The 25,492-nt window shown below is 40.7% G+C and overlaps 1 protein-coding gene and 1 long non-coding RNA gene across 8 annotated transcripts in view; one reads left to right on the top strand and one right to left on the bottom strand.

The window, feature by feature from the left end:
* KIRREL3 (kirre like nephrin family adhesion molecule 3) overlaps positions 1–25,492 on the top strand; it is a 726,770-nt gene that overhangs the window by 674,791 nt on the left and 26,487 nt on the right. For all 3 annotated transcript variants that reach the window (XM_074216358.1, XM_074216356.1, XM_074216357.1), the window contains exons 7-11: positions 4,375–4,525; positions 13,841–13,946; positions 22,380–22,528; positions 23,325–23,452; positions 24,283–24,409. In XM_074216358.1, the coding sequence (XP_074072459.1) occupies positions 4,375–4,525; positions 13,841–13,946; positions 22,380–22,528; positions 23,325–23,452; positions 24,283–24,409 (661 nt within the window). The remainder of the gene's footprint in view (positions 1–4,374; positions 4,526–13,840; positions 13,947–22,379; positions 22,529–23,324; positions 23,453–24,282; positions 24,410–25,492) is intronic.
* Positions 1–25,492, bottom strand: part of LOC141508070 (uncharacterized) — a 103,719-nt gene that overhangs the window by 67,730 nt on the left and 10,497 nt on the right. For 2 of the 5 annotated variants that reach the window (XR_012474335.1, XR_012474331.1), the window contains 5 exons: positions 23,772–23,840; positions 22,334–22,538; positions 21,650–21,777; positions 18,868–18,984; positions 6,855–7,540 (listed from right to left, as the gene is read on the bottom strand). This is a non-coding gene — a long non-coding RNA (uncharacterized LOC141508070). Of the gene's footprint in view, positions 1–1,914; positions 5,245–6,854; positions 7,541–18,867; positions 18,985–21,649; positions 21,778–22,333; positions 22,539–23,771; positions 23,841–25,492 lie in introns of those variants that run through there. The other 3 variants (XR_012474333.1, XR_012474332.1, XR_012474334.1) reach the window with 3 other exon arrangements.

A 25,492-nucleotide genomic window follows, 5' to 3' on the forward strand; every position in this document is an offset into this window, starting at 1 on the left:
AAAGGCTAGACTAGACTAGTTCCCAAACTACATTCCCTTGAAGCTCTGGCATTCTATTTCTCAGTGTGATGAAGGAAGAGTTCTGTTTTATCAATGGGTTTTTGCTCTAAATATTAAATGATATACTCTGGCAGCTCCATGATTTCAAAGATGGAAGCTCCTTCCCCCAGTGGATATCAGAACTGCTCCCTACTTCTTCTTTTCTTGTCTAATTTCTATGGAGCATTTACCAAAGCGATGAAGGCCTTCTTCTTGAACTTTAGTGTCTAGGTGGTTCAAATATACCAATCCATGAAATTACACATGTATCCAAAAATAATATGAGTTATGATAATCTCCCAGCCTGAAAATAAGCTTAAATTCTTCTGTACTGCTCTGATAGCTCCCCAAGTGATTGTATTTCAAGGTGATATACCCTACAAACTCATTTCCCTGGGTTCCATTTTTATGAAAAGAAAGAAAAGAACAAGACTGGGAGGAACAAAGATAATGGAAAAGAAACAAAAGAGATAAGAGAGAATAATCCTGAGCCTCCAGTTTTAGCCTTTCATGTCCCACCCTCAGTCTTAATTTACCCTCTTAAGGAAGGTCACCAACCCTCCCCACTTCAGTTCCTCTCCTCAAGTGCCCTGGGTCCATTTATCTTCCCATAAAGTCCCACAGATCTTGCATTGCAGCAGTTATCCTATCCTGCCAAATTTCCAACTGGGCTTCATCTTGCTGCATCCACTCTGGTGGAACACTTTAGATGCCTTTGGCTATGCTCCTTACTTCAGGAAATCAGAAAAAAGATGAGTTCCCTAGAGAGGGCCAGGTGTGTGAATATGTTTGTTTGGTGAGTGGGGGGCATCCAACAGCAAATTAGCCTTCTTCCTGGGTTGCATCCTTCTTCTCTCCTTTGTCCTTGTTTAATGAACACATCTCCCTTTTTCTCTAATTAGATGCAACAAACAGACTTGAACCAGAATTTTTATTTCCCAGAAAAGCAAATGCCCGGACACAGTAAATATGTCATTAATCATCATTCCAAGGCAGAGAACCACCAATGGGTGGGAGAAGCAGCCAGGGGCCTAATTAGTGGCTAGGGGCCTCATTGTACCACTCCTACCAGCACCCAGTCCTGCCCCTTCTCTAATTCTCTGCAAAATCCAGCAGAGATCAATCGAAGGAACTCCTGGCAGAGTCAAACTTATGCAAATGTTTCTTGTTAGCAAAATGAAAAAGCAAAGTAAAAGAAATGGAAGAAAAGAAAAAAACAACCTTTTTCACCCTTCCACCAACACCAACACCAACACACACACACAATCAGAGAGAGAGAGAGAGAGAGAGAGAGAGAGAGAGAGAGAGAGAGAATTAGTTAGTTTTATTTCCATCCAGGAAATTGTTCTTATTATCGCTTGGCTATTTATAGCTTGTGTGGTGTCTGCTGAGGAGTCCCAAAGCCAATGTGTTAATGTGATCTGGGCTCCAGCTTGGGTCTGAGTGATGTTCTCCCTTCTCCAGTCCCAGCATCTCAGCTCTTCTGAGACAACAATTCTGCATCCTCCTCCACAAGGAGGCTACCAGGCCAGTTCCATGGAGTGGCAGGTGCCTCTCTTTCCAAGAGAGCTTAGGGGATAGAGGTCTCCACCTCTGGCACTTTCCCTGGATGAAATTGAGGGAGTATTATTGGCCTGGCTCTTGTAAATTCTGTCTGATAACCTAATGTCAGGAGGGTTGTTCTGTCCTGTTTTATAGGGACTCAGGAAAAAGTAAAAGAACCTTTAAGATTTGGTAAAGAAGGAAGGATAAGGGATACCACATTAAGGTCTTTGTGTCCATCTGTTCTCATCTCTACCAAGTACAATTTTTACCACATAATAAACATTTAATGGATTTGTTGGATTGAATCACAAAGTTTTTAGAACTGGAAGTGGTCATCTAGTCCAACCTCAATTTTACAAATTAAGGTAAAAGGCCAGGGGGAAGCTAGGTGGCCCAATGAATAGAGCACTGGCCCGGGAGTCAGGAGGACCTGAGTTCAAATCTGACCTCAGACACTTAATAATTACCTAGTTGTGGACCCTAGGCAAGTCACTTAACCCCATTGTCCTGCAAAAACCAAAGAAAAGAAAAGAAAAAAAAGATTCGAGGCACAGAGGTTTAGGTGTCTTGTCCCAGATCACATTGGTACTAAGGAGTAAGCTACTTAACTGCTTTTTAACCTTTCAAATGGAGGGATTAGGGCAGTCTTGCCTGTATCACAAGGGGATCTGGAGCTTTCCAAAAATATTAGAAGTGAAAGAAGTAAAAAAAGATTTAAAAGTTTATAGAAAGTGAAATAATGAGGTGCTATATTAAAGGGGGCAGCTCATATTGGTCTTTCCAACATTTTTTACAAACTTATAACCCACTTCTGTACTCTCTATTACTGTATTCAGCTGTGAGATAATAATGGAAAACAGGAGAAACTGATATGCTATTCCCCCATAGACTTCAACAAAAGTAAGTACTATTCTACTGAGGCAGTTGGTGGCTCATGGCTTGAAGGAGACCTCCAGTGGGCCTGGAATCAGAAGGACTCATTTTCCTCAATTCAAATCTGGCCTTAGACTCCTACTAGCTTTGTGACCCTGGGCAAATCACTTAACCTTATTTGCCTCAGTTTCCTCATCTGTAAAATGAGCTGGAGAAAGAAATGGCAAACCATTCCAGTATCTCTGCCAAGAAAACCCCAAATGGGATTATGAAAGGTCAGACATAACTGAAACAACTGAACAACAAATTTAAAAAGAGAGCAGTAAGTAGTTTTTAGGGATGTTGTTGGTATGAAGGCTGAAAAACTGATCTGAGAGGAATAATCAAAGAAACACCAAAGGAACATCCACCAGCAATTGCAGTGTGTGTGTTCCAAGTCTCTCTTCCTAGAATTAAAATGGTGGCATAGGGAATTTATTCCAGAGCCCCAAAATTTAGAGGCAATGATAGCTTTTGTACTCCTTCAGTAGAAAGCAGCAACTGATCTTAGCACCAAGCTAACAAGAATAATTCATTCAAACAAGAAACTACCAGATGGTGGGCTTCTTCCCCCAAATGCTAGACTGCAGGTGAACTCCTTCCTGGCATGTACCTATCCAGTCACTGCCTTCCCAGCAGGGACTTCAAGGAATCCCTGCAGCTGTTTCTCCCTACCATGAAACTATTTCTGGGCTCTCTCTTCCCACAGAGTCACAACTAAATTTGTTTTATTGCTTGCCCTGGGTAACAGAATTACTAGTTATAGCTCTTGTTTCAGTGAGGTTGACAGAAGAATATGAAAGAGTCAATCCATAGCACATTCCAGAGCTAGTGTAGAGCTTTGGCATCTCAACTATGCCTTGGGACTAGGTGGAAGAAAGAATGGGTAGAGGGTCAGGACTACCTTTCCCCATCCAATCTCCTTTCATACATGTACCATTCAGTGTGTACCAGCAGAATGCAGAATACCAGGTTCAGTCTTATATAGCATACCTGAATCACAGACTTCATTTCTCCTAGGTTCTATGCAGGAAAATATTGCCCAAGATGGGGATCAAAGAGTGATCTAGAACACAGGCATAAAAGACAAAGTGTCTGCCTACAACATACTCAGTGGTTCTCTCAGCACAAGGATTCTTACCTGGGAATGCATGAATTATTTCAAGAGATCTATTAAACTTGAATGGGAAAAAATGCATCTTTATTTCAATTTAAAAGACTTTACCAGATTCCCAAAGGGTTCCATGACCCACAAAAAGTCAGTGGCCCAGGTCAACACATAAGACCAATAAAAGTAAACAAAAGGACTAGAATTTCATAATATAGCATAATTAATTTTCGGTAAGCCTTCTACCTGGTTTCCATGAATGCCAATTTTCATAGCAAATGAAGAATTTGACTTAGCAGTCTTGTCTTTATCCTCAAATGGGTCAGACTTTGCATCAGACAAGAAGGGGAGGGGAAAGGCTCCTAGGATCATGGAATCATCACTGATTTAAAGCTAGGAGGAAGCAAGGCTGCCTTGTCCCACTCTTTCATTTTACAGATGAGAAATTGAAGTTCAGTAGAAGTCCAGGGGTATTAACTATATAATTTTTTTTGCTTTCAGCCTTTAATACATAGTAGGCTCTTATTGGATTGAATTGAATTGTCCAAGGTTAAATAATGAGTAAGTTGCATAGTCAAAACCTCTTACTCCAAATCTAATGTCTTTCCTTCTCACCCTACTCTGCTCCCAACCTACACTGAAGGCTATGTCCTCACTTCTGCTGAAATGGGACAAACCAGTATCAACCTTTTCTCCTTCTTAGTTCTCATGGCTTCCAGGCTAGAATAACCAGTTTCCTGTCTTCCTTTGCTTTTCCTTACCTCCTCTAGACCCTGCTTCGGGATGGAAAGCGGGAGAGCATTGTGAGCACCCTTTTTGTCTCACCTGCTGATGTGGAGAATGGACAGCGCATCGTGTGTCGGGCCACCAACAAAGCCATCCCTGGGGGGAAGGAGACCTCAGTCACCATCGACATCCAGCGTAAGTGCTCCTTGGTGGCCAGACCCCAGGAAGGTTTGCAGATAGGAGACAAAGAGCAGACAGTCTAGTTTGCTGTCACACAAAGAATTTGTCCCCAGTTACACCCATGGTGCCCCCTGAGGCACAAAGAGAACTAACTGGTAAAACTAGATTGGATGTGCCAGACACAGCTCACATTCTAATGAAACAATTAATGGATCAATAGTTGATTTGACTATATACATGACTGCAATTGAGAGACATACTATCACTTTGGAAAGAGATTCAAGGACACTCACTTGTATCAGATGTATTCTGATTCTTCATGACCATATCTTCTTAGCAAAGATACTGAAGTGGTTTGCCATTTCCTTCTCCAGCTCATTTTACAGATGAGGAAACTGAGATTTTCCCAGGATTACACATATAAGTGTCTGAGCAGAAAAAGAATCTTCCTGATTCCAGTCCTAGCACTTTGTCTATTGTGCCACCTAGACATCCCACACTCTCTATACAAGGGAATCTAAAGGGTTTGTGAATCTAGGCTGGGCAGAGGGGAAGCAGAGTTTATATTAGCAATTCTCTCCCTGGCTGATTTACATGAACCACAGAAGGAAACTAGAACATGGCAGGAAATTGTTGTTCAGTTGCTTCAGTTATGTTCTCCTCTTCATGATTCCATTTGGGGTTTTCTTGACAGAGATACTGGAGTGGTTTGCCATTTCTAACTCCAGTTCATCCTACAGATGAGGAAACCAAGGTAAACAGGGTTAAGTGATTTGCCCAAGGTCACACATCTAGTAACTGTCTGAGAATGTATTTGAACTCAGAAAGATGAGTCTTCCTGACTCCAGGACCAACACTTTATTCACTGTGCTCCCTACCTGCCCTGGGGGAGGAAATACAAATGCTAAAAGTTTGGGACAGCATTTCATTTTAAAGTTTGAGTCTGGAGAGGGCTCACTGCTTATCAGTCTCAAGAAATATAAATTTTCATTACAGCTAACTGGATGGTTTCCTTTGACATTTCTGTCATCACTTGATGTGTTTAAATATTTATTTGCAGCACTCAAGAAGTTTTGTGGGATTTTTTTCCTCTTCTTGGGTAATTTCCTTCTGCAATTAGAGTACAATGTCACTAGGTAGTAGTGGTTTTGATTCCATGACCACCAGTAGACACTGTTAAGACATTAGAATATAGAATCATAGAATTATAGATTTTTAGAGTAGAAAAGTCTCTCAGATATCATTTTGCCCAAAAACCTTATTTTCACAGATAACTAAGGTCCAGAAAGAGGAACTAACTTATATAAGATCACATAGGAAATAACAAAGTCAGAGGTGAAATTGAGGTCTTTGTATCTTCTACTTTTTCTTATTTTTCATAAAATTAGTTAAGACAATCTTTTTAACAATGTCAATTAAGCCATCATAATTTTAAGTAATTCTAGAATTTGAATTTTGGCAATTCTAATTCAAAGAACCATTCTAGGTTCTGTGCTGATATAAATTGACCCATAGGGACACCAGGTAGGTTCTAGACATTATAGAGATCAGCTCAGGTCCCTGAGGTCTAGAATTTTAAATCTCTGGTCTAGAACAGTACAGTTTGTTCTATAGCAGACAGGACACAACTTGAGTTCTAAATTGTAGTTGATATCACTTGTGTTTTATTTTTTTCCTTCTTATAGTTAGGAAGTTTCCTCCCCTACCGTAGTTGGGTCCTTATGGTGAAGCTTAGCTACCAAGAAAGGGAACTCCATCTTCATTTTATCATCTTGACTCACTCAGATATTTCTTTTGACCCCACTCTGTCTGGGAGGCACCCAGGCCTCATATCCTTTCTTTCTAGGCTCCTTCCTAACCTGAGATCCATACCATCATAGGAGTTAACATTCATCAAAGGATCTTCAAAGCCTCACTGTTTCCCCAGTCTAGAATAACCATGATTCCACTTATCTCTCAGCATATAGTCAAGTCTATTGACTGATTGAATGTCCTATATATGAAAGGAAAAAAATAAGCTTTAAAAAAATTCTAAGGTTGCTCACTACATGCCATTTGACTTATTCTTATCTCTGGATTTCAATGAGTCTGGAGGAGAGAGTGACGTTGATGATATTACAGAGCTCTGCCTCACTCAATATAATTTATGTACAAAATAAGATATTTCCCTAGTGATGTCACTGGAACCATTGATTAATCAATCCATCAACCTACATTTATTAAGTATTTATTATGTTCCAGATACTATACATTTGGGATAAAAAAAAGAGGAGAGGAAAGGAAAAAAATAGTCCCTGCCCTCTAAGAGCTCACAATCTAATGAGAGAAACAAGTATTAAATAGGTATTTACAAGATATATCTATAGAATAAATATAAGATAACCTTATATAGGAATATTCTAGTTGCAGAGTAATTTAGGGGAAATCTCATATAGAAGGTAGGGTTTGTGCTAATTCTTTTTTTGTGCTAATTCTTGAAAGAAACCAGGGATTCTAAGAGGTGAGGAGGGAGAACATTTAGGCATGAAGTACAGGCAATACAAAAAGACAGGGTAGAGTATCCTATGCAAGGAGCAGCAAGTGGGTCATTTTAACTGAGACTTAGCATTTGGTAAGACAAGAAAAATGTAAGACAACTGGAAAGGTAGGAAAGGGCCACATAGTAAAAAGTCTTAAATATCAAAGGACAAAGATGCCTCACCCTAAACAAGTGCTCCCCATTAAGTGGGAGATGACAGCACCTCATTTCCAAGCTACAAAGAATGTCCTCCAAGCCATGCTTCCTTCATATAAACCAGCCCCTCGTCTGACCAGCAAATATGGTTGATTTTAAGAAACAGAGAATCCTAAAATTTAAGATCAAAAGATACACAAGGGATTATCTGGCCTAACCCCCTCAGTTTACAGAGGAAGAGCCAGAGAAGTATAGAGGTTATAGAGCCAGGATGTAGCAAAGCTGCAGTTATACCTAGATCTTCCGATTAGAATTCTGTTCTGTAGACAGACCTCCAGTTGCTGGCAGCTGTGACTCTGAAAGGGAAAAGTACAGAAAAACATCAAGGCTCCAGCTCCAACCCATTATCCATCATAGGAGGAGAATCTCCCCCATAAACAAGATCATCATCATCTTAATAGCCCATCCGACTATTAAAAGACTGTTTGTCTAAATGCTCTCTAATGAGATGAGCAGTTTAACAGGGTGGCCCAGATGACAGATGTTTCATAGGACTGGAGAAGGCAATGGTTAAAGGAGGAATGATACTGCTAGGCTTTGATATGCCCTCTGATTTCCAAGTGAGGATCATCAATCTTCCTACCCTCCTCCCTCCAACAAAAAGTAAAAGATGAATCCACTTGGACTGAGGAAGAGAGGATTAGAACCCAGGTGATTCCCAGCTCTGCACCAGAAGCATTTCCATTTTCTTTGGAGCACAGAAGACTGCAGGTCCCAGACACAAGCCTTCAGCTTGTTCATGAAACCTTATAATATTTAAGAAATGTAAGATTTAGCCTAAAGCAATGACTTGCTCCCTAGCTTCCAGGGTAGGTAAAGATACTGCTTATCCCCAAAACATCTCCATTATTGAGGTACCATGTTTGTGAATGGAGGGAGGAGGGGGACCCCTTCTAGTGAAGGACATTCTTGGGGGTCATTCAGGCATCCTAGGTCAGTAAGGCATTAGCCCAATGATGGGTACCTTTTGTTTTTTCCCCCTAGGCAGGAAAGAAAACAGCAGAGGCCTTAGTCCACCAAAACTACCCACTATCCTGGAACCTTCCAGAATTTATTAAGATGCCTAGCCTTGACCTATATACACAAAATCCCTGGAGTTCATTTCTGCCTTTCTGTGTTCACTCGTGGTGACTTACTGACTAATGACAGGAATAGCAGCCATCCCAAGCCAGGTGCATCAACCACAGTTTAGAGATTTTAATCTATCTAAGAGGAAGGAAGTCTAGAGGATCCTTAACAATGAGACCTTTTTAGAGTCCTGACCTTATTATTGTGCCCATCCACACACATACACTTATTCAGAATTACAAAAATCACAGATGAGTTGGAAGGAAAGGAAATTCATCCACCATCTAGTCAAATTTGGACCTAAAATAAATCTCTGTGATAATAAATCCAGCAAGTAATAATACATCTTCTGTCCAAAGATCTCCAAGTAGTTGAGCCCATCCCTTCTCAAAGTCATCCATTCTACTTTTGGACAGCTCTAATGGTTAGGAAGGTTTTCCTCATACAAAGCTAAATTCATCTCTTTGCTGTTGCCTCTCTTTCCTCCTGATTCCACATCCCTCAGCCAAGCAGTTTGTCTATTCCAGCTACTGTGTCTCCTTGCCCCAAATCGTCTCTTCTCACATGTGCACATACATATGCATACATGTGTGTAAAGGTATATCCATATAGACACACCCATATGAATTCACAAACACTTCCCACTCCCTCTTTCCCTTCCTAAATCCCTCACCTAACAGTTAACAAGGCGACTAGGGACTAGATCGACACCGTCTTTGCAACTCTTTATGTTTGTTCCTAGTTAACCAGGGAGAAACATCTGAACTCAAAAAAAGCACGAGTTTGTTTATTTGTTTGTTTCCCTTAGTCTTTATGTGCTATCTCAAAGGAAGAAAAGGACCCAAGATTGACTAATGGGAGAGAATGCACAACACCCCCGACACCTTACCACATCTGAACACTGCATCCAGCTGCCAAGTTTCAAAAGGATGTTCAGCTAAACTGCTGAGTCAGAAAGTCTACCCTCCTCCTACTCTCTCCAAAATACAACCCTCTTTCCCCAATAGAAAACACCGCCCACCCCTCAAATGCAAGCCTTCACTGATGAAAACACTAACAGACTCACAGTTGTAACATCTGCTCGATATGATTTTGGTTCCACCAGACACATCAAAGCTGCCCTCCTGTGAGTTATGCAGCCAACATCACAAGTGGGATTAAAATCATGTTTAATAGTTGGATATGCCATAAACTATTTATACCACTAGAGCCCAGCAGGTGCCTAAAAATTCATATACTGCTCCTTAGGAAAGAAAAAAGTAGAAGGGTTGAGGTGCTTCAGGGTCCTGGGTGTGACTGTACAAATCCAGAATTAGGGCGAAATCAGGCAACAGGAAAACTAGAGAAAGAAACCTAAGAGACTGTGTGTTAATGCTAGTCAGGGTAACAATGGAGAATGAGAGGATGATGTGATGGAGTAGATTGTGGGACCACTCAGATGAATCAATCAGTCAATTGACAGGCATTCATTTAGTGATCACTATGTGCCAAGCAAGTGCTTGGAGCTGTAGAAACAAATACAAAAAATAAAATGATCCTTATATTCTATGAGGGGAGATAAATAACAGATAACTTGGAATAAAGGACATTTTGTGGAAAAGTGAGAAGTGATTAAGTTGAGTCTTGAAGGAAATGAGGGATGCTTTTATGCAGAGGTGAGAAGGGAACATTCTAGTTATGGGAAATAGGCAATGCAAAGGCAAAAGATGGTAGATAGAGTACTGTGAATGAGGAACAGAGAAAAGACCAATTTAATTGGAACATCCATGGACTCCATTACAGAAAGTGAGAGCCTGTTGGCCAGAAGAGTCCATGAGTAGAATCCCCAACAACCCTCCTGGATGCCAGGAGTTCTAGCACTGTCTAAGCAACGTCCAGTCTATATCTAGGACCTGTATTACCTGGTTTCTAATGACCAGTGCACCTCCAGAGTTTTTGATTGAGCCCTAGTTTTTCAATGTCTCAGCCCCAACACAGGAGGACTCAGAGGTATTGGTCTAACCCAAAATGGTGGCTCCAAAACAATTGACTACACTTTGAGCATCTTACCTGAGTTAAGTGAATCTAGTGCTATCTTTCTTTCTTAACTTCATCCTCTATTTCTATTAATACCTTTCATAGAGATTAATAAATGTACTCATAACTCTTGCTTGAATCCTTCAGATTTCAGTGACAACAAATATTCATTCATTTCCTCCTGTGTATAGAACACTATGCCAGTCATTTGAGAGGGACAATTTAAGGAGTAATTAAAAGAGAGAGAGAGTAAATAAGGTTGTAAAACTTGGTCCCTGCCCTTAGGGAGTTTACAAAATAGTAGAAAATATGACATATGTACAAACAAATACAGTACAAAAATGATTACTGGTAAGAAAAAGAAAGCACAAAAATAAATGAAAACATAAAGAAAGCACAAATAAAATGTTTTTTGAGGTCCAAAGGAGGAATGATCATAACAATTTGGGTTGGGGGGGGCAGGGAGAACTTTCTGAATGATTCTTGAATTCAGACTAATAAGCACATTTACACACTGTTTGCTTTCAATAGGATTAAATCAAACAATTTCATTCTTGCAATTACAGTAACAAGTCATTATTGGTTCTCTAATGCAATATATACTTTGGTTTCTTATAATAATTATTAATGCATCAGTTATTAAGCCTTTGCCTATCACAAGATAGGAACATCAAGAGTAAAACCTCAAGCCTTTGGGTTTCAATATATGTGGGGAGAATTCTCTATCAAAGTCCCAAATCATCGGTGAGCTTTATCCCAGTGAGGAGACTCCTGATTCACACTTAACAAAAGAAGGTGATTAGTTACTGTTGGGTAATAATAGGGCAGAGTCAGAAGGCAGCAAGGGACCTAGGAAAGCCTGAGCTGATCTAGGCTGGTTATGTGCACTGCTCTCATCGGTATTCGTCACTATACTTGTCTTTATTGTCATTTGAATTACACATTTTAAAGCGAGATTAGAGTAAATTGCAAATACCTATAATTTGCTTCATAATTCTCCATGAAAAGACAGGTGGGTTGGTGTCTTGGGTGGCAGACACCTTCCAGGGTATATAGTCCCCAGTCAGAATCAGGAGGAGGTAGGGGAAATAGGAAATGAGGAAGGGAAGAGAGTCCTCCAGGTTGATTCACATCCCCCCCCCCAGTCTCTTCCCCTCCCCACTCCCACATCCCATTGTCTTTCCTGGCCTGCCTACTGTCTTCCACACCATGCAGTCCTAGCATAAATATTTACTCATACAGCTACTGAGAGTTGACCTTTTTCCCAGTCCCAAAGTGGTCTATCTTTGGACACCTTTAGGGTTTGGCCCCACTGTTGGCATAAATAAGCCACCAGGATAAATGCCACCCCAAATTGAAGTATGATGCTTAGGGTAGTCTACCCCAGGACCATAGTCACACACACTCATTATCCCCATAGCTTCCTCAAAATGATAGGAGCCCTGCTTCTCCCATGGGACACTAAATATGAACAGAATGGAACTTTCCAAGGGCACATATCTCGATGTAGCTAAAGGAAGCTAGACTGGAAATCATGACACAGTTCTAGTCCTTTATCTCCCACCAACTGACCAGGTAACTAGGCAAGTCAGTTTAAACTCCTTGAGTCTCAGTTTCCTCATATGTGAAATGAGCAAACTGGACAAAATGAGATCTGAGTCTAACTCTTTAATTCTGCTTAGTTAATTGTGAGGCAAAGCAAGGCAGCAATGTTCCAAGATGCTAGAAATTATGCTTCATTAGGCAGACATTTTCTGACATGGATAATAAGTCAATTTATTGTATTTTATCATACTTTTTATTACAAATGTGGTTGGAGGGAGTCAATAAAAAATGATGATATTCAAAGCAAAAGAGTATCAACGTAGCTTTTTTTGTTTAATTAAGAACAAAATCATATCCCATAACCTGGCTTCTCAGTCATTTTTAAGCCTGTTTGGCAGAACAAGGAAAAGGAGATCTAGTTCAACAGTAGGTAGCTTACTACCTTTATCTTCCTTTATCACCGTAACTTTAGGCAAATTACTGTGCCTCAGTGTCCACATATTTCCATGGGAAAGAAAGTTATTATAGATTTGCAGTGTTGTTGCAGAGAAAGCACTTGGTAAACCCTAAAGTATTCTATATAAATCTAAATTTTTCAGTCAGAGAAATAAGACAGAAGCTAAAGAATGATGAGACAGGTGCAGAGAAAATGGCTAGTTAGCCTAGGATGTGTTTTTTTGTTTTCTTTCTGGTTCAAGGGTAGATGCTGCTGTCCTTAGGTTCTCTGTGTCCTGTTTCTCTGACTTTCATTCAAAGTCTACATAGCTCTTAACAATGATTTCTCAGTCTTTAGCTCTCAGTTTCCTCGTATCTCTCTGTCTCTGTAGTGACTCTTTCATTGCTTCTCCATCCTTTTTTACTACTCTTCTCCTTCCAGTCTTTCTTGGAATCATAAATTTAAAGATGGAAGAAACCTTACTGATTGTCTATTTCAACCTTCTTGTTTTATAGATGAGGAAACTGAGGTGAAGAGAGAACAAGCAATTACCTAAGGTCTTGTAGTGGCAGGTCTTCTGACTCCAAATTCATCATGTTTTCCACTAAGGCCCTCTTGCTTTGGGGGGTGGGGGTGGGAGAGAGACAGCTAAGTCACTTAATGGATATGGTACTGGACCTGGAGTCAGGAAGACTTGAGATCAAATCCAGCCTTAGACACTTACTAGCTGCGTGAACCCTGGCAAGTCACTTAACTCTCTTTACCTCAGTTTTCTCATCTGTAAAATGAGCAGGAGAATGAAATGACAAATCACTCCAGGATCTTTGCCAAGAAAATGCTTCCTCAATGATGTCATGACTGGACAACAACAAACCTCTTATTTTTACTGTCTGCCTGAAGTTTCTGTCCCTCTATGCATGTATGCACGTGTTTATCTCCCCATTCTACTAAACACTCCAAAATGTGATTGCTTATTATGTAAAAGAAAAATTCTCTGGGTAGCTCAGGGAGCTAAGAGTTGTTTGACAACAATAAGGACTATATGGAGATGATTAGATTGATAAAAGGGCATAAATGTCACTTGCAAGCTAACAGATGCTCCAAACTGATACCAGGAGATGCTATACAGACATTTCAAAGGCAGGAAGTTTGCCTTAAAATAAGGCTTATAATACACACACACACACACACACACACACACACACACACACACACACACACACACACACCTTTTTGGGGATTCATAATAACTGTGAGTTCCTGACCAAAGTTTCTGTTTAAATGCCAAGTCCCAAGCCCATTTCTGCTAAGAAAGGATCCTAGTTTCCTGCCAAGATTATCCTTCTTGTGCATCACAAGGACATCTTTTCAGTCATGCAGAAACTGCTATAGCAGCAACCATATAATACTTCCAGCATTTCAATCCCAGGTTCATGTCTCCATCCTGCAAAAAAGGAGCCTCTAGCCTAGACCCTTACATATAGCAACCACTCCTTATATCTCAAATTTAACTATATTCTTGTCTTTGCAGATCCACCCCTTGTCAATCTGTCGGTGGAGCCACAGCCAGTGCTAGAAAATAATGATGTCAAATTCCACTGCTCTGCAAAGGCCAACCCAGCAGTCACCCAGTACAGGTAAGAACTCCCACCTAATATCTCTCTCTCTTTCTCTCTCTCTCTCTCTCTCTCTCTCTCTCTCTCTCTCTCTCTCTCTCTCTCTCTCGATGTGCTGGTAAATGTTTAATAACCTGGAATAGAAGAGATAATCATGACACACTTTAAAGTTTGATCTGCGGTATTAACACTTTCTAAAGCCTGTTCTTAACTCTAGAAACTCTAGACAATCAGCAAAACAATAAATAAAGCCCTGATTACAAATTAGCATCTGCCAATTTCCAAGATGAAATGATTACATTGAAAATTTAACAAGCAGCTCTTGAGTTTCAGATGGTTTGAGCACACTTCTGCCCCATCTCATATTTTACACGATAAGATATATGGCAGACATTGGGCTTGGTGAATGTTGATTGGAAATACCATGCAGATTTTTATATACTCTGGGAATCTTAAAACTCTATAATTTAATAAGGGAATATATATATTTGGCTGAATCTATCTCTTGAGAACACAAGCTGAGGAAGGATGTCCAGAGATACACAAAGCAGTAGGATTCATACTTGGAAACCTGGCTTTGCATTGAATATATATGTAACTAATAGAATGATAAAAGATTCCACTGACAATGATGCATACCCAGAAACATTTTTAAACATGTATACTTGTGCAAGTACATACACACACACACACACACCATGGCTATAGTTATATAGATCGATAGCTAGATATACCATGGCTATAGACAGACCTGACTTAATTTCAGTTGTTTATATTTTTAAGCTGAGTTGGTGAGGACTCTACGTGGGTCCAGCAGATTCAGGGTTAGAAATTCAGTCTCTCACCTTGCTAGAAGAAAAAAGGCAACACTGAAAAGGTAAAACTTTTCACAGAAATGAATAGTAAAGCAACAGAAAATGATCCCAGTTCATATAACCAAATAAGTGCAATCCCAAATCAATTCCTGCCCTTCCATCCTCCCCTCCCTATGGATTTGGAATCAAGCTCCTCCAAACACTCATGGCTTTGATAGATGCCCAGGCTGTAACCAGTTTCTTGTTTCTAGTCTCCATGTATTCTTCCATCTCCCAGGTTAGCTTGCCTTAGGCTCTATTTGCCACTTTCCCAGCAGCAATTACCATCTGCTCACTGCCCACATTTTATCAGTCCATATGCAGTCTGGTTATGGACCCTGCAGAGATTTCTGTTCTTTCCCTCTCTTCTCAGAAGCCTCCATCCCTCCAAACAACAGCTGCTCCACAGACACACACTCATGGGAAATGGAATCTTTGCTTTCCTTCAAAGAATACTTGTATTCTGGATTCAGGCATCCTGAGAATTGTAATCCTTTCCCTATTGAACCTGTCTGTTATATCTCACCCCTATAAAAAATTTACCACCCCTTGTAAATTTTACTCAGTACACAGATAAATATATAAACATTGCATAATATCTTATATTTGAAAATGTTTCCAAGTTTATATTACCCACAGGTCACAGACAAAGGAAACAGTTGTAGGCAAAAAATATAGTAAATAGCATCCACATGCTACTTATCACATACAAAGTATACCTTACTTTTGTAGTATCTTCACTCAATTTCCTGGCAGCATATGATATCAAGCTGGCCAGATATTGTTGGCATTTCTGAGTGACCCACTATCATTCCTAAAATCCTTAATTCTTAAGGCAGGTGGCTATCCTCAGGTCCACTGGTCATTAATCCTAATTGAGGGCTTTGTAAATTGACTCTATTCCCTGGGGTCCTCTATCACTGAAGTATGTGAAGTATGAAGCAAAAAAGTTGGAAGTAGTTTTTTTTTAAAAAGGTGGGCCCGAAGAGGTAACCTTTTAAAATCCCTTCCAGTACAAAAATTCCTTGTATCCCTCAGATGACTCCAAAGGCTTCATGTCTAGTGAAAAGAACACATGAGGGGTAGATAGGTGGCACAGTGAATAATAGAGCATCAGCCCTGGAGTCAGGAGTACCTGAGTTCAAATCCAGCCTCAGACACTTAATAATTACCTAGCTGTGTGACCTTGGGCAAGTCACTTAACCCCATTGCCTTAAATATATAAAAAAGAAAAAAAAAAGAAAAGAAAGGAACATATGACTCAGAGGCAGGAAACTCCAGTTCTGACACTTAATTAGCTCTGTCACTATAAGTCCTTGAGTTTCAGTTGCCTTATCTGGAAAATGGGAACAATAAGTCCTGTGCTCCCAGCCTCATAGGATTGTTGCAACCCTTAAATCACTCTGGAAATGTGAGTTGTGATTATTAGATCAGCTTCTATGACTTGCCCAAGATTGTACCAAAAAAGTATCTGTGGTTAGATTTGAATTCAGAAATTCCTTACTCCACTTAACTACTTCAGTAGAAACTTAGCTTTCACATTTACATATTGAGACTAATAATAAATAGCCTTAGCTCTAGGTTATTGATAGGTTTAAATGAGTTAAAATATGTAAAGGAGTAAATAAATATCTGTGGTTATTATTACTAAATTCCATTTGGCAGGTCAGCCTTATTACTTAAACATGTCACTGGTTACTCTCACGTCCCCACTCCACTCATTTCCCCATTTATCAGTTCCCACATGGATTAAGTATGCTTGGGGGGATCTCCTGAAATCAGAAGTATGCAGGCTGCAAGAAATGCAGGAAGCTTTACCTCAATTTAAAAGGATTGTGCATGTTAAATTAGATCTCCCCCATCTCTGATTTCCCTTCTCCTCTGTCATTGGAGGTAGGGGCTTTAGTGGGTAAGGACCTTGAACTTAAGATTTGAGTACAAATCCCACACCAGTATGACTCTAATCATCTCTCTTAACCTCAGTTTCCCCATCTGTTAAGTAGGGATAGCTCCTACCTCCCAGGGTTGTCATGAGAACCAAATGAAATAATAATAGTCAAATGTTTAGTACAGGTACTAGTTAGCTCTTGCTGTGCCTACAGATCTTTGAGGTCACAGAAACTGGATCCATTGTTAAGCAACTGAGCTTTCCAGAACATGTCACCACTGACAGGCAAAGTGTCCCACCTCAGGATGACAGGATAGCCCCAAGGCTGTGGAGAAAAGTCTCCAGGATTCCAACTCCCTAAGCTGAGTTTACAGAGACACAGGTCCCCTTTATTCCCTCCCTTGCTCCAAAAATGGAATTAGCAGAGGAGGGAGGCTGCCCTGGGGCAGATTCTCTGCCCTTCCATCCACACTCCATCTCTGTCCTCTGCAATCATTTCTGTCATCCTTATCCCATAGCTCTATAACTTGGGCTCCTTTGGGCTGGAAGTAATTCTCTCTGAGGCTCCTTCAGACCCCACCCTCCATCCCCAGGCACATCCCTAGAGTTCATTGTCCCAAGAGGATGATGTGGGAAAAACTAGGAGAGAAGAGGCCCCAATGTACCTCCCACCAACATAGCTTGGTATATGTACTCTACTGTACTCTCTCTGGGTGGAGGGTGTTAGGGGTGGAAGGAAATGTCACATAAGCATATGATTTTTCCCTAGATTTTTAAAAGATTATACAGGGTGAAGTGGTTTGCCCACTACCCGTTCTTCTCTAACTCTTCCTTTTTCCTCTGGAAATTAGATTCTTAAGAGGGAAAACTTGAGGGAGGAGTAGAAAACTTACTAGTCTAGTTGGGTGGCCAACCCTCAGCATAGAAGATCCTAAAATCTCCTTTCTTCAGGAGTCTGTGTCTCTTTCTGCTTGTTTTGTGACCCCACCTTCAGCTCTGCCACAATATCATTTTCTGCCCTCATTTGGAGGGATGGGAGAACCAACTTGGTGGTACTTGAGATTGACTGAATACCTTATAACACACCAAGCTTTTTTGTTTCTGTTGATATAAATAATTAATCCTCTTATATTGGCTTAGACCAAATGAAGCATTGATTGGGAATGGTTTAAACTGAGAAATGGAGAGAAGAGGTAGTAAGGAGATGGGGAGAGGAGGAAGAAAGAAGAAATGTAAATAGCAGAGAAAAAGAAAAGAAGAGGGTGAGTTAGCTTGAAGACAAAAGGGTTTTACTCCTTTCTGTGTTATGCCTTCATATCTAAATATTGTTTCTCTGCCTCAGTGTTTAATTGCTCCTTACTCAGTATCAAATGAGATAATGTATGTGAAAACACTTTATAAACTGTAAAACACTATACCCATATTAGTTGTTCATTATAATAACAACTACTAATCTTTATCTGATTATTTGGAAGAGGGTAGGGAAGGCTCTATTTTCACCTCTAAGATCTGAGACAACTAAGAGCTATAATCTTATATCCTTGGGCTATTCTTATGTCCTTAGATGGAGCAGGTTCAAATTGTCAGGAGAAGGTAAAAGAAGAAAAAAGAGCAGAAAGAAAAGGATAGGAAGGGAAGGGAGGAAGGAACAAGAGAAAAGGAACTGAGAAAGGGACTAAGGAAGGTCTTAGGGTTTACCGTGTGTCCCAGGAGGAGAATGGGTGGAGATCAGTCTTGAGAGGGGTTTTGTCACAACAACAACCTCAAGGGACAGATCTCCACTTATTCCCCTCCCCAGAAGTCTTATGACATACTAATTGGAGAGCTGGTAGGTAAGACGTGTAATTAGGAAAATCTAAGTGTAAATTCTGAATCAAACATTCACTAGCTGTGGGTCCATGCTTAAATTAACTTCTCTTAGGCTAAGTTTTCTCATCTTTAAAATGAGGATAATAGCAACTACCTAGCACAGTTGTTAAGAGCATAAAATACATTATTTTAAAATGCCATATAAATATTGGCTATTAATATTATTATTACCTATTAGCCTCTGCCCCCTCAAGGAGACACTTAAAGATTGGTATCAGTGACCTGTTCTAGTATCAGGTAAGGAAACCAACAACATCTACAATTATACATTTGATTATTAGAACCCAAAACTCAAACTGGAAACCCAAGAACATCTTTCCTTTCACCTTACCTTCGGTCAGGTTTTTTTTGGTCATTGATTAACTCAGTTTCCCAACTCAGGAAAGGAGAAACCAATTCCATTCACTTCCTCAGGAGAGGGGAGGTAAAGACAGTAACTCATCTTTTCCTATGAAGAAAGAACTGTGAACAATTAATTCATTTAGAAGAAAGGAAACTCGAAGCCTAGGTGCTCCTTGTGAGTGTTGATGAGGACAGCAGAAGTCCCAAGCATCCAATACATATGAAGAGATTGACATAGACACACACATATGCACATGGTGTCACTGCCCTCTCCAACAGGACCCAGCCTCCTACCACACTTCCCTTTCACCTCAGGAAGCACTAATTATGAGTCTGTCCCTAGATGACAGGCAAACACAGAAACTCTTTAGACCACTGTCAGACCTCCTGCCAGGTGTGGGGGAAGCACTTCAATGACTGTGAACTCAAGGCTCATAGACTGGGGACAGGAAAAGGGAAAAGAAAAATGAAAGATAAATCAAAGCTGTCTCGCTGAGGGGGAAAGCTGGCAGACCATGCAGAGCCAGGTTTGAGAAGGGGTTAGAACTGTGTCACCATCAAATCCAGCTCCTCACCTTCTCTGCTCTCCAGTCACCCCAGACTCTGAACCTCCACTCCTCACCTAGGACCCTCCATCCCTGATTATTCTCTCCTTCTCCCACCTTGCACTGTATGTCCCTTTAGAGAGGAGAGTAAGGCTGAACTAGTAACTAGAGACAAAGAAAGGAAAGGGGGAGGGATAAGGGAGATAATGACAAGGAGAGAGAGGAAAGAAAGAGAGGTGTAAGATAGAGGAGAAGGGAGAAAGAAGGGAGAAAGAGAAAAAAAGTTAGAGAGACAGAGAAGGGAGGGTGTAGGTTATGAGAAAGAGAGAGAAAGAAAAGAGAGAGGGAGGAGAGAAAGAGAGGGAGAAAAGAGAAAGAAAGAGAAGGAAGGAGAGAGAGAGAGAGAGAGAGAGAGAAGAGAGAAGAGAAATGAGGGAAAGAAAGAAGAGAGAGGGGGAAAGGGAAATAAAAAGATGTAGAGAGAAAGAAGAGGAAGAGCTTGTAAGAGGAGGGAGAGAAGGAGAGGAAGAGACAGAGAAGGGAAAGAAAGAGGGAGAAAATAGTATTTAAATTTACATTGAGGGGGCGGCTAGGTGGCGGTAGTGGATAAAGCACTGGCCTTGGAGTCAGGAGTACCTGGGTTCAAATCCGATCTCAGACACTTAATAATTACCTAGCTGTGTGGCCTTGGGCAAGCCACTTAACCCCATTTGCCTTGCAAAAACCAAAAAAAAAAATTTACATTGATTAGGACACAGAAGAGAGCGAGACTGGGAAATGGAGATACTACTCCTCACCTATAAACTGGATTTAGGAAGGGATTTAGAAGGGATCTTAGAGGTCACCTCCATTCAATTCTTTCATTTTTCAAATGAAAAAACTGAGACCCAAAGGTTAAGTGACTTGCCCAAGATCACATAGGTAGTAAAAGGAAGAGCCAGGACTCAATCTGAATCCTCAGACCCCAAATCCAGAATTATTTCTCCTGTACCATACTACCACCCATCATGCCCATGCAACTTGTCCCTAAATCCTGCCCTGATCTAAGAAAGACAAGTGAGCCCAACAGTCTAAAATAGAAATACGGACAAGGCTTACATAACTCCTCCCCAGTTCCAAACTGCCTCACCCTCGGGGTCTTTGGGCAGAAAAATCATCCTTCCACTTCTCCCTTCTTTCCTCTGTTTTCCCCTCCCCTTCTGTCCATCTTCAAAAATTGTGGGACATAGATCTCTAGTTTCCTAGCTGGGAAAGTGCTGTCTGGCTATAAAGTCTGATCATTAAATTAAAATAAGAATTGAACTGATTCATGAATAACTCATGAATAATAGCATGTTAGGAACCTCTTTAAGCTCTTGGGGAGAGATAGTGTGCTCTGTAGTTAAATCATAATTGTTATTATTAATTGTGCTCTTAATAGTTGCCAAATATTAATTTGTGACTATAACCTCTTAGTGCCCTCATAGGTGTTCTCTTGTATTGCAAAGAAGTGGGTGGGTTTCTCATGGGGAAGAAAAAACAAGGGGTGGACAAGAAGAAAGCCAAGAAGAGAATAGAAACCAGGGAAATTGCCCCCCTGAGGGTCCAAGAAAAGGGGAAAATAAGAAAGATTGTATCTGACATTCATGTGGTGTTTTAATTTTCAAAGTGGTTTTATATACATCATCTCTTTTCATACCTACAACAATCCAGAGAGGTAGGAACTCTTGCTAGCCTCATTAGTGAGGCATACACAGGAGGTTATATAACTTGCCCAAGTCAATAAATACCTGAGGTGAGATTTGAATCGTCTTCCTGACTCCAGGTCCTGTATCCTAACCACTATGCCAAGATTATCCTGTGTCATCTTTTCCCCTCTACATGAGTCATCTTTCAAAGAGGATAGGTGGAGTCCAGAGGATAATTCTTTAGAGAGGAGTAGGTGGATGGAGAGAAATAGCTGATCTCCATGTTTACCCATCTCAAAAAAAAAGGGGTATATAAATTTAGCCCAAGGGTGTTAGATCACATAAATTTACCTAATTAAAAGGTACCAATTGTTCAGCAGCAGAGAAGCTAAATCATTGAGTGTATCTCTTAGGGAAAGGGAAGTTTTGTAAGAGATCTTTGATTGGTTTAAGTGCCTCCTTGCCCATTCTCAGACTCCAGGGCTGCTTAAAACCCTACTGGTCCCTCCCAGATGAATGTGCTCCCAATCAGCCCAGTCTAATGCTTATCTCCACTTACCTCTATTCAGAGAAACCCCTTCCTTTTGCCTCACATAGAGAAGGATAATCTAGTCAGTGTCAGAGGACTTTCTAGGAAACAAGGCAGCCTTCCAGGAACCAAGAGCCCACCATGTCTAGAAGGGACAGCTGATTGAAAGAAAAGGAAGGAAATGTGTCAGACACTGGACTGAGCACTTTTGCTAATATTATCTCATTTATTCATCACAAGAATGCTGCAAAGTAGGTGGTACAATTATATTACCCTAATGTTACAGTTGAGGAAAATGAGGCAAACAAGTTATTAGGTAAGAGTTCATGACTTCTTATTTTATTATCCAGATAAGCAGATGAGGATCAGACTGACTTCCTGCAAAGAATTTAATTCCATTTTACATTTGTTAAATGACTATTTAGTATGAGACATTAAACTTCATTGGGAATATAAGTCAGGAAGAACTGGGTTGAAGTCCTTTTTCCACACAAACTGACTAAATAGGAAACAGTTTACACCTCCTCTCAGGCCCAAGGATTACTTTCTCCTACTCAGATCCCAAGGAATGGCTGAGAGTCAATTCCTTTTTATGTTTCAATTTCCCTCTATATTTCTTGGGGATAAGTGCTTTAAGATACCTAGAATAAGAACTCCATCCTCTTCCTTTCCTGCCCCTTAAGCTATTTCTCCCTCCCTTCCTATCCCACAAACCTGTCTAGAGGTCTCTACCATGTTGGGGGTGGCACTTTTCTTTCAGGTGGGCTAAAAAGGGCCAAGTGATCAAGGAAGGATCTGAGGATTCCTATGAGACCACTGTGGACCACACATTCTTCTTCGAACCAGTCTCCTGTGAAGTCACCAATGCCCTGGGAAGCACCAACATCAGTCGCACAGTGGATGTCTACTGTGAGTGTCCCTGGAAAAAAAGCAAATTATTTGAGGATGTTCCTTTATCTTGTGATATTGGAGCAATTGGAGGAGCAAGTCACACTTAGATACTAAAAATTGTTCAGGAATGATATCCTTTATCTGGATTGATCTAGAATCTTACCCTAGAACAAAGTGATGTGATTTTTTTTTAGGAAGCCTTCTAAGTTGGAAAAGATCACCCCCTCTAAACTAACATCTCAAATTGCCACCATTTCAATCAATTCAGCAAAAATATATTAAGGGGAGGGGTGGGTATATAAGATTATTGTCAAGATATGTAAGATTATTGTCATATGAGACATACTGTCATATGTCATCTGTCATATGTGACAGATTCTAGCCAGATGTATCAAGGAAGACTTCATAGAATAGCTTTTTAAGCTTAAGCATTGTCTCCAGGAGACCCTAGTGAAAATGTACATATCTGTTCTGCCATTTTGCCTTGGATGAGCCGTTCATCAGTTCTACCCTCAACCTGAGCATAAACTGGGCTCAGTATCCTCATCTCCTTTCATGAGGCAATGACCCAGAGGTTAGGAAGACAGAAAAGAGAAAAGCAGTCCAACTCCAAGACCATCATTCCAAATAAACAAAGCAGGCAGCAGCCACCATAAGGGGTATGATGTCAGGGCTGTAAAAAAGCCTCTCAAGCTTCTCCCCAAATACCTCCTCCGGTTCCTTATGTTAAATGCCTGAAGTTCTGCAACTAAAACTTTATCCCCTTGGTTAAAATCTAACAGACCCATTTCCTCTTCTCTTCCCATCCATGCAGTTGGTCCTCGAATGACTTCTGAGCCTCAGTCACTGCTGGTAGACCTAGGTTCTGATGCTGTCTTCAACTGTGCCTGGACAGGGAACCCTTCACTAACCATCGTGTGGATGAAGCGTGGCTCTGGGGTGGTAGGTGTCTAGCCCTAGGAAGACTGGCACTATGGCCCTCAAGGACCCTTTCCACTGGACCCACCCTGAGAGTCGTCCCTCCCATTCTCAAACTGCAGAGGGGAAAGGATTTAATGGCACTGAATTCTCTAAATTTACAAAAGCACTGTCATCAAAAGAAAAAAGTTCCCAGAAAGCGGTAGTGGGAATCCCAAGTAATTGAGTGATCCACTTGTGCATCACAGGTGAATCTGTTATGATTTTAGGGATCACTAGGAAGGTACCTCCCATCTACCAAAATATCTTCTCCAATAGGGCACCATAGCAGCTGAATACCCACCATTCACAGCCATTCCAATGGGTTGAGCACTACCCTCTCCCTCCAAGCTTCTTTAAAATGTAAATGCCCCTGGGAAGGATAATAAATCAATGTGATTAAATTGACCAGCCCTTTGCTCTAAAAGAAAGAACAGAATGAAAGTCCAAGGTGGGGGTGGGGGGTAAAGGAAGAGATATCAAAGATCCAGACATTAAAAGAAAGGAACAAAACTAGGGGTGGGTTAGGAGCACGGTAGGGAAGACACAGGTCAAGTAGGTCAACCACTGCTTCCTAGAGGAACAGGGGACAATTGCAAGAAAAAGTCAGGACACTTTCATGGAGAGGACCCTAGGTTCAACCCAGAACTCCATGACCCCTCAGTTAGTAATTAAACCCTTGCTAGGGGACTAAATTCTACCCACTACCTCTAACAGAGGGGGGGGGCAGACACAGGGTAGGGGACTGACAGTTGAGAGGACAGATCAATTTTTCCCCCTCTTCCTGATACCTAATCTTCTCTATCCTTTCCCAGGTCTTGAGCAATGAAAATACTCTGACTCTGAAAACTGTTCGACAGGAGGATGCTGGCAAATACGTGTGCCGAGCTGTTGTTCCCCGAGTGGGAGCTGGGGAGAGAGAGGTGTCATTGACTGTTAATGGTAACATCCCAATTCTGATTTCCTGGGAAGGGAGGGAATAGAATATTTTGGACCATATTTAGCCCATTCCAAGGTTTATAGAGGGCCCATCAATGTCCTACCATTCAATACAAATCCCATTTTTCTCCCTAAAAGATGTTAATACAATGAATGAATGAATGCAAAAACATTTACTAAGTGCTTGCTGTTTTCCAAGCACTGCCCTATGAGCTAGCTTCCTCTCCCAAAAGGTTCCTTAAAGAAGGTGAGATCTGTGTTGAGACAGGAGGTAGATGGGAAGATAGAATTCCAGGCATGAGGGAGAGTCAGGGAAAAGGTTTGGAGTCAGAAAATGGAGACTCGTTGTAAGGAGCAGCAGACAAACCAGTGTCACTGGACCATAGAATATGGAGAGGAAAGCAAAACCAATCAATCAATAAATTTATTAAGTGTCTACTACATTCTTAGCCCTGTGTTAAGCACTAGGGATACAAAAAGAGACAAAAATCAGTCCCTAACCTCAAGGAGCTTATAATCTATATCTAAAATACAAGAAAACTGGAAAGATAAGGGAACAAGTTGTGAAGGACCTAAAAAGATAAAGAGAGAATTTTATATTTGATCCTGAAGGTAATAGGGAGTCATTAAAATTTATTGGTGGGGGGGAGAATAATCAGACCTGCTTTGGGAAGACCACTTGAGCACCAGAACGAAAGATGGACTAGAACGGGGAAAGACTCAAATCAGGAGGAGGAAGGAGGACAGTGCAAAAGTTCCAAAGATAAAAGGGCTAAAACCTCCAGGAGAGACCTCAGAGAGTGGTCAGTGTGATTGGGAGGTATCTATATATCCTTAGATACTTTGTTACACATCTCTAAAGTAAGGTAATGGGAAGCCCTTGGAGTCAAAAGACTTGATCTTGAACAAATAACTTTATAGTAATAAGAACTAACAGTTTTCATCTTTGTAACATGTTAAAGTTTGCAAAGCACTTTATATGGATTATCTCATTTGATCTCTCCTAACCTCAGTTTTCTCAACTATAAAATGGAGACAATAGAGCATTATAGTATCTACTTCTGAGAGTCATGAGGAAAGTTCTTT

The sequence above is a fragment of the Macrotis lagotis genome, chromosome 1 (assembly GCF_037893015.1).
Source record: "Macrotis lagotis isolate mMagLag1 chromosome 1, bilby.v1.9.chrom.fasta, whole genome shotgun sequence".
NCBI classification, from domain to species: domain Eukaryota; kingdom Metazoa; phylum Chordata; class Mammalia; order Peramelemorphia; family Peramelidae; genus Macrotis; species Macrotis lagotis.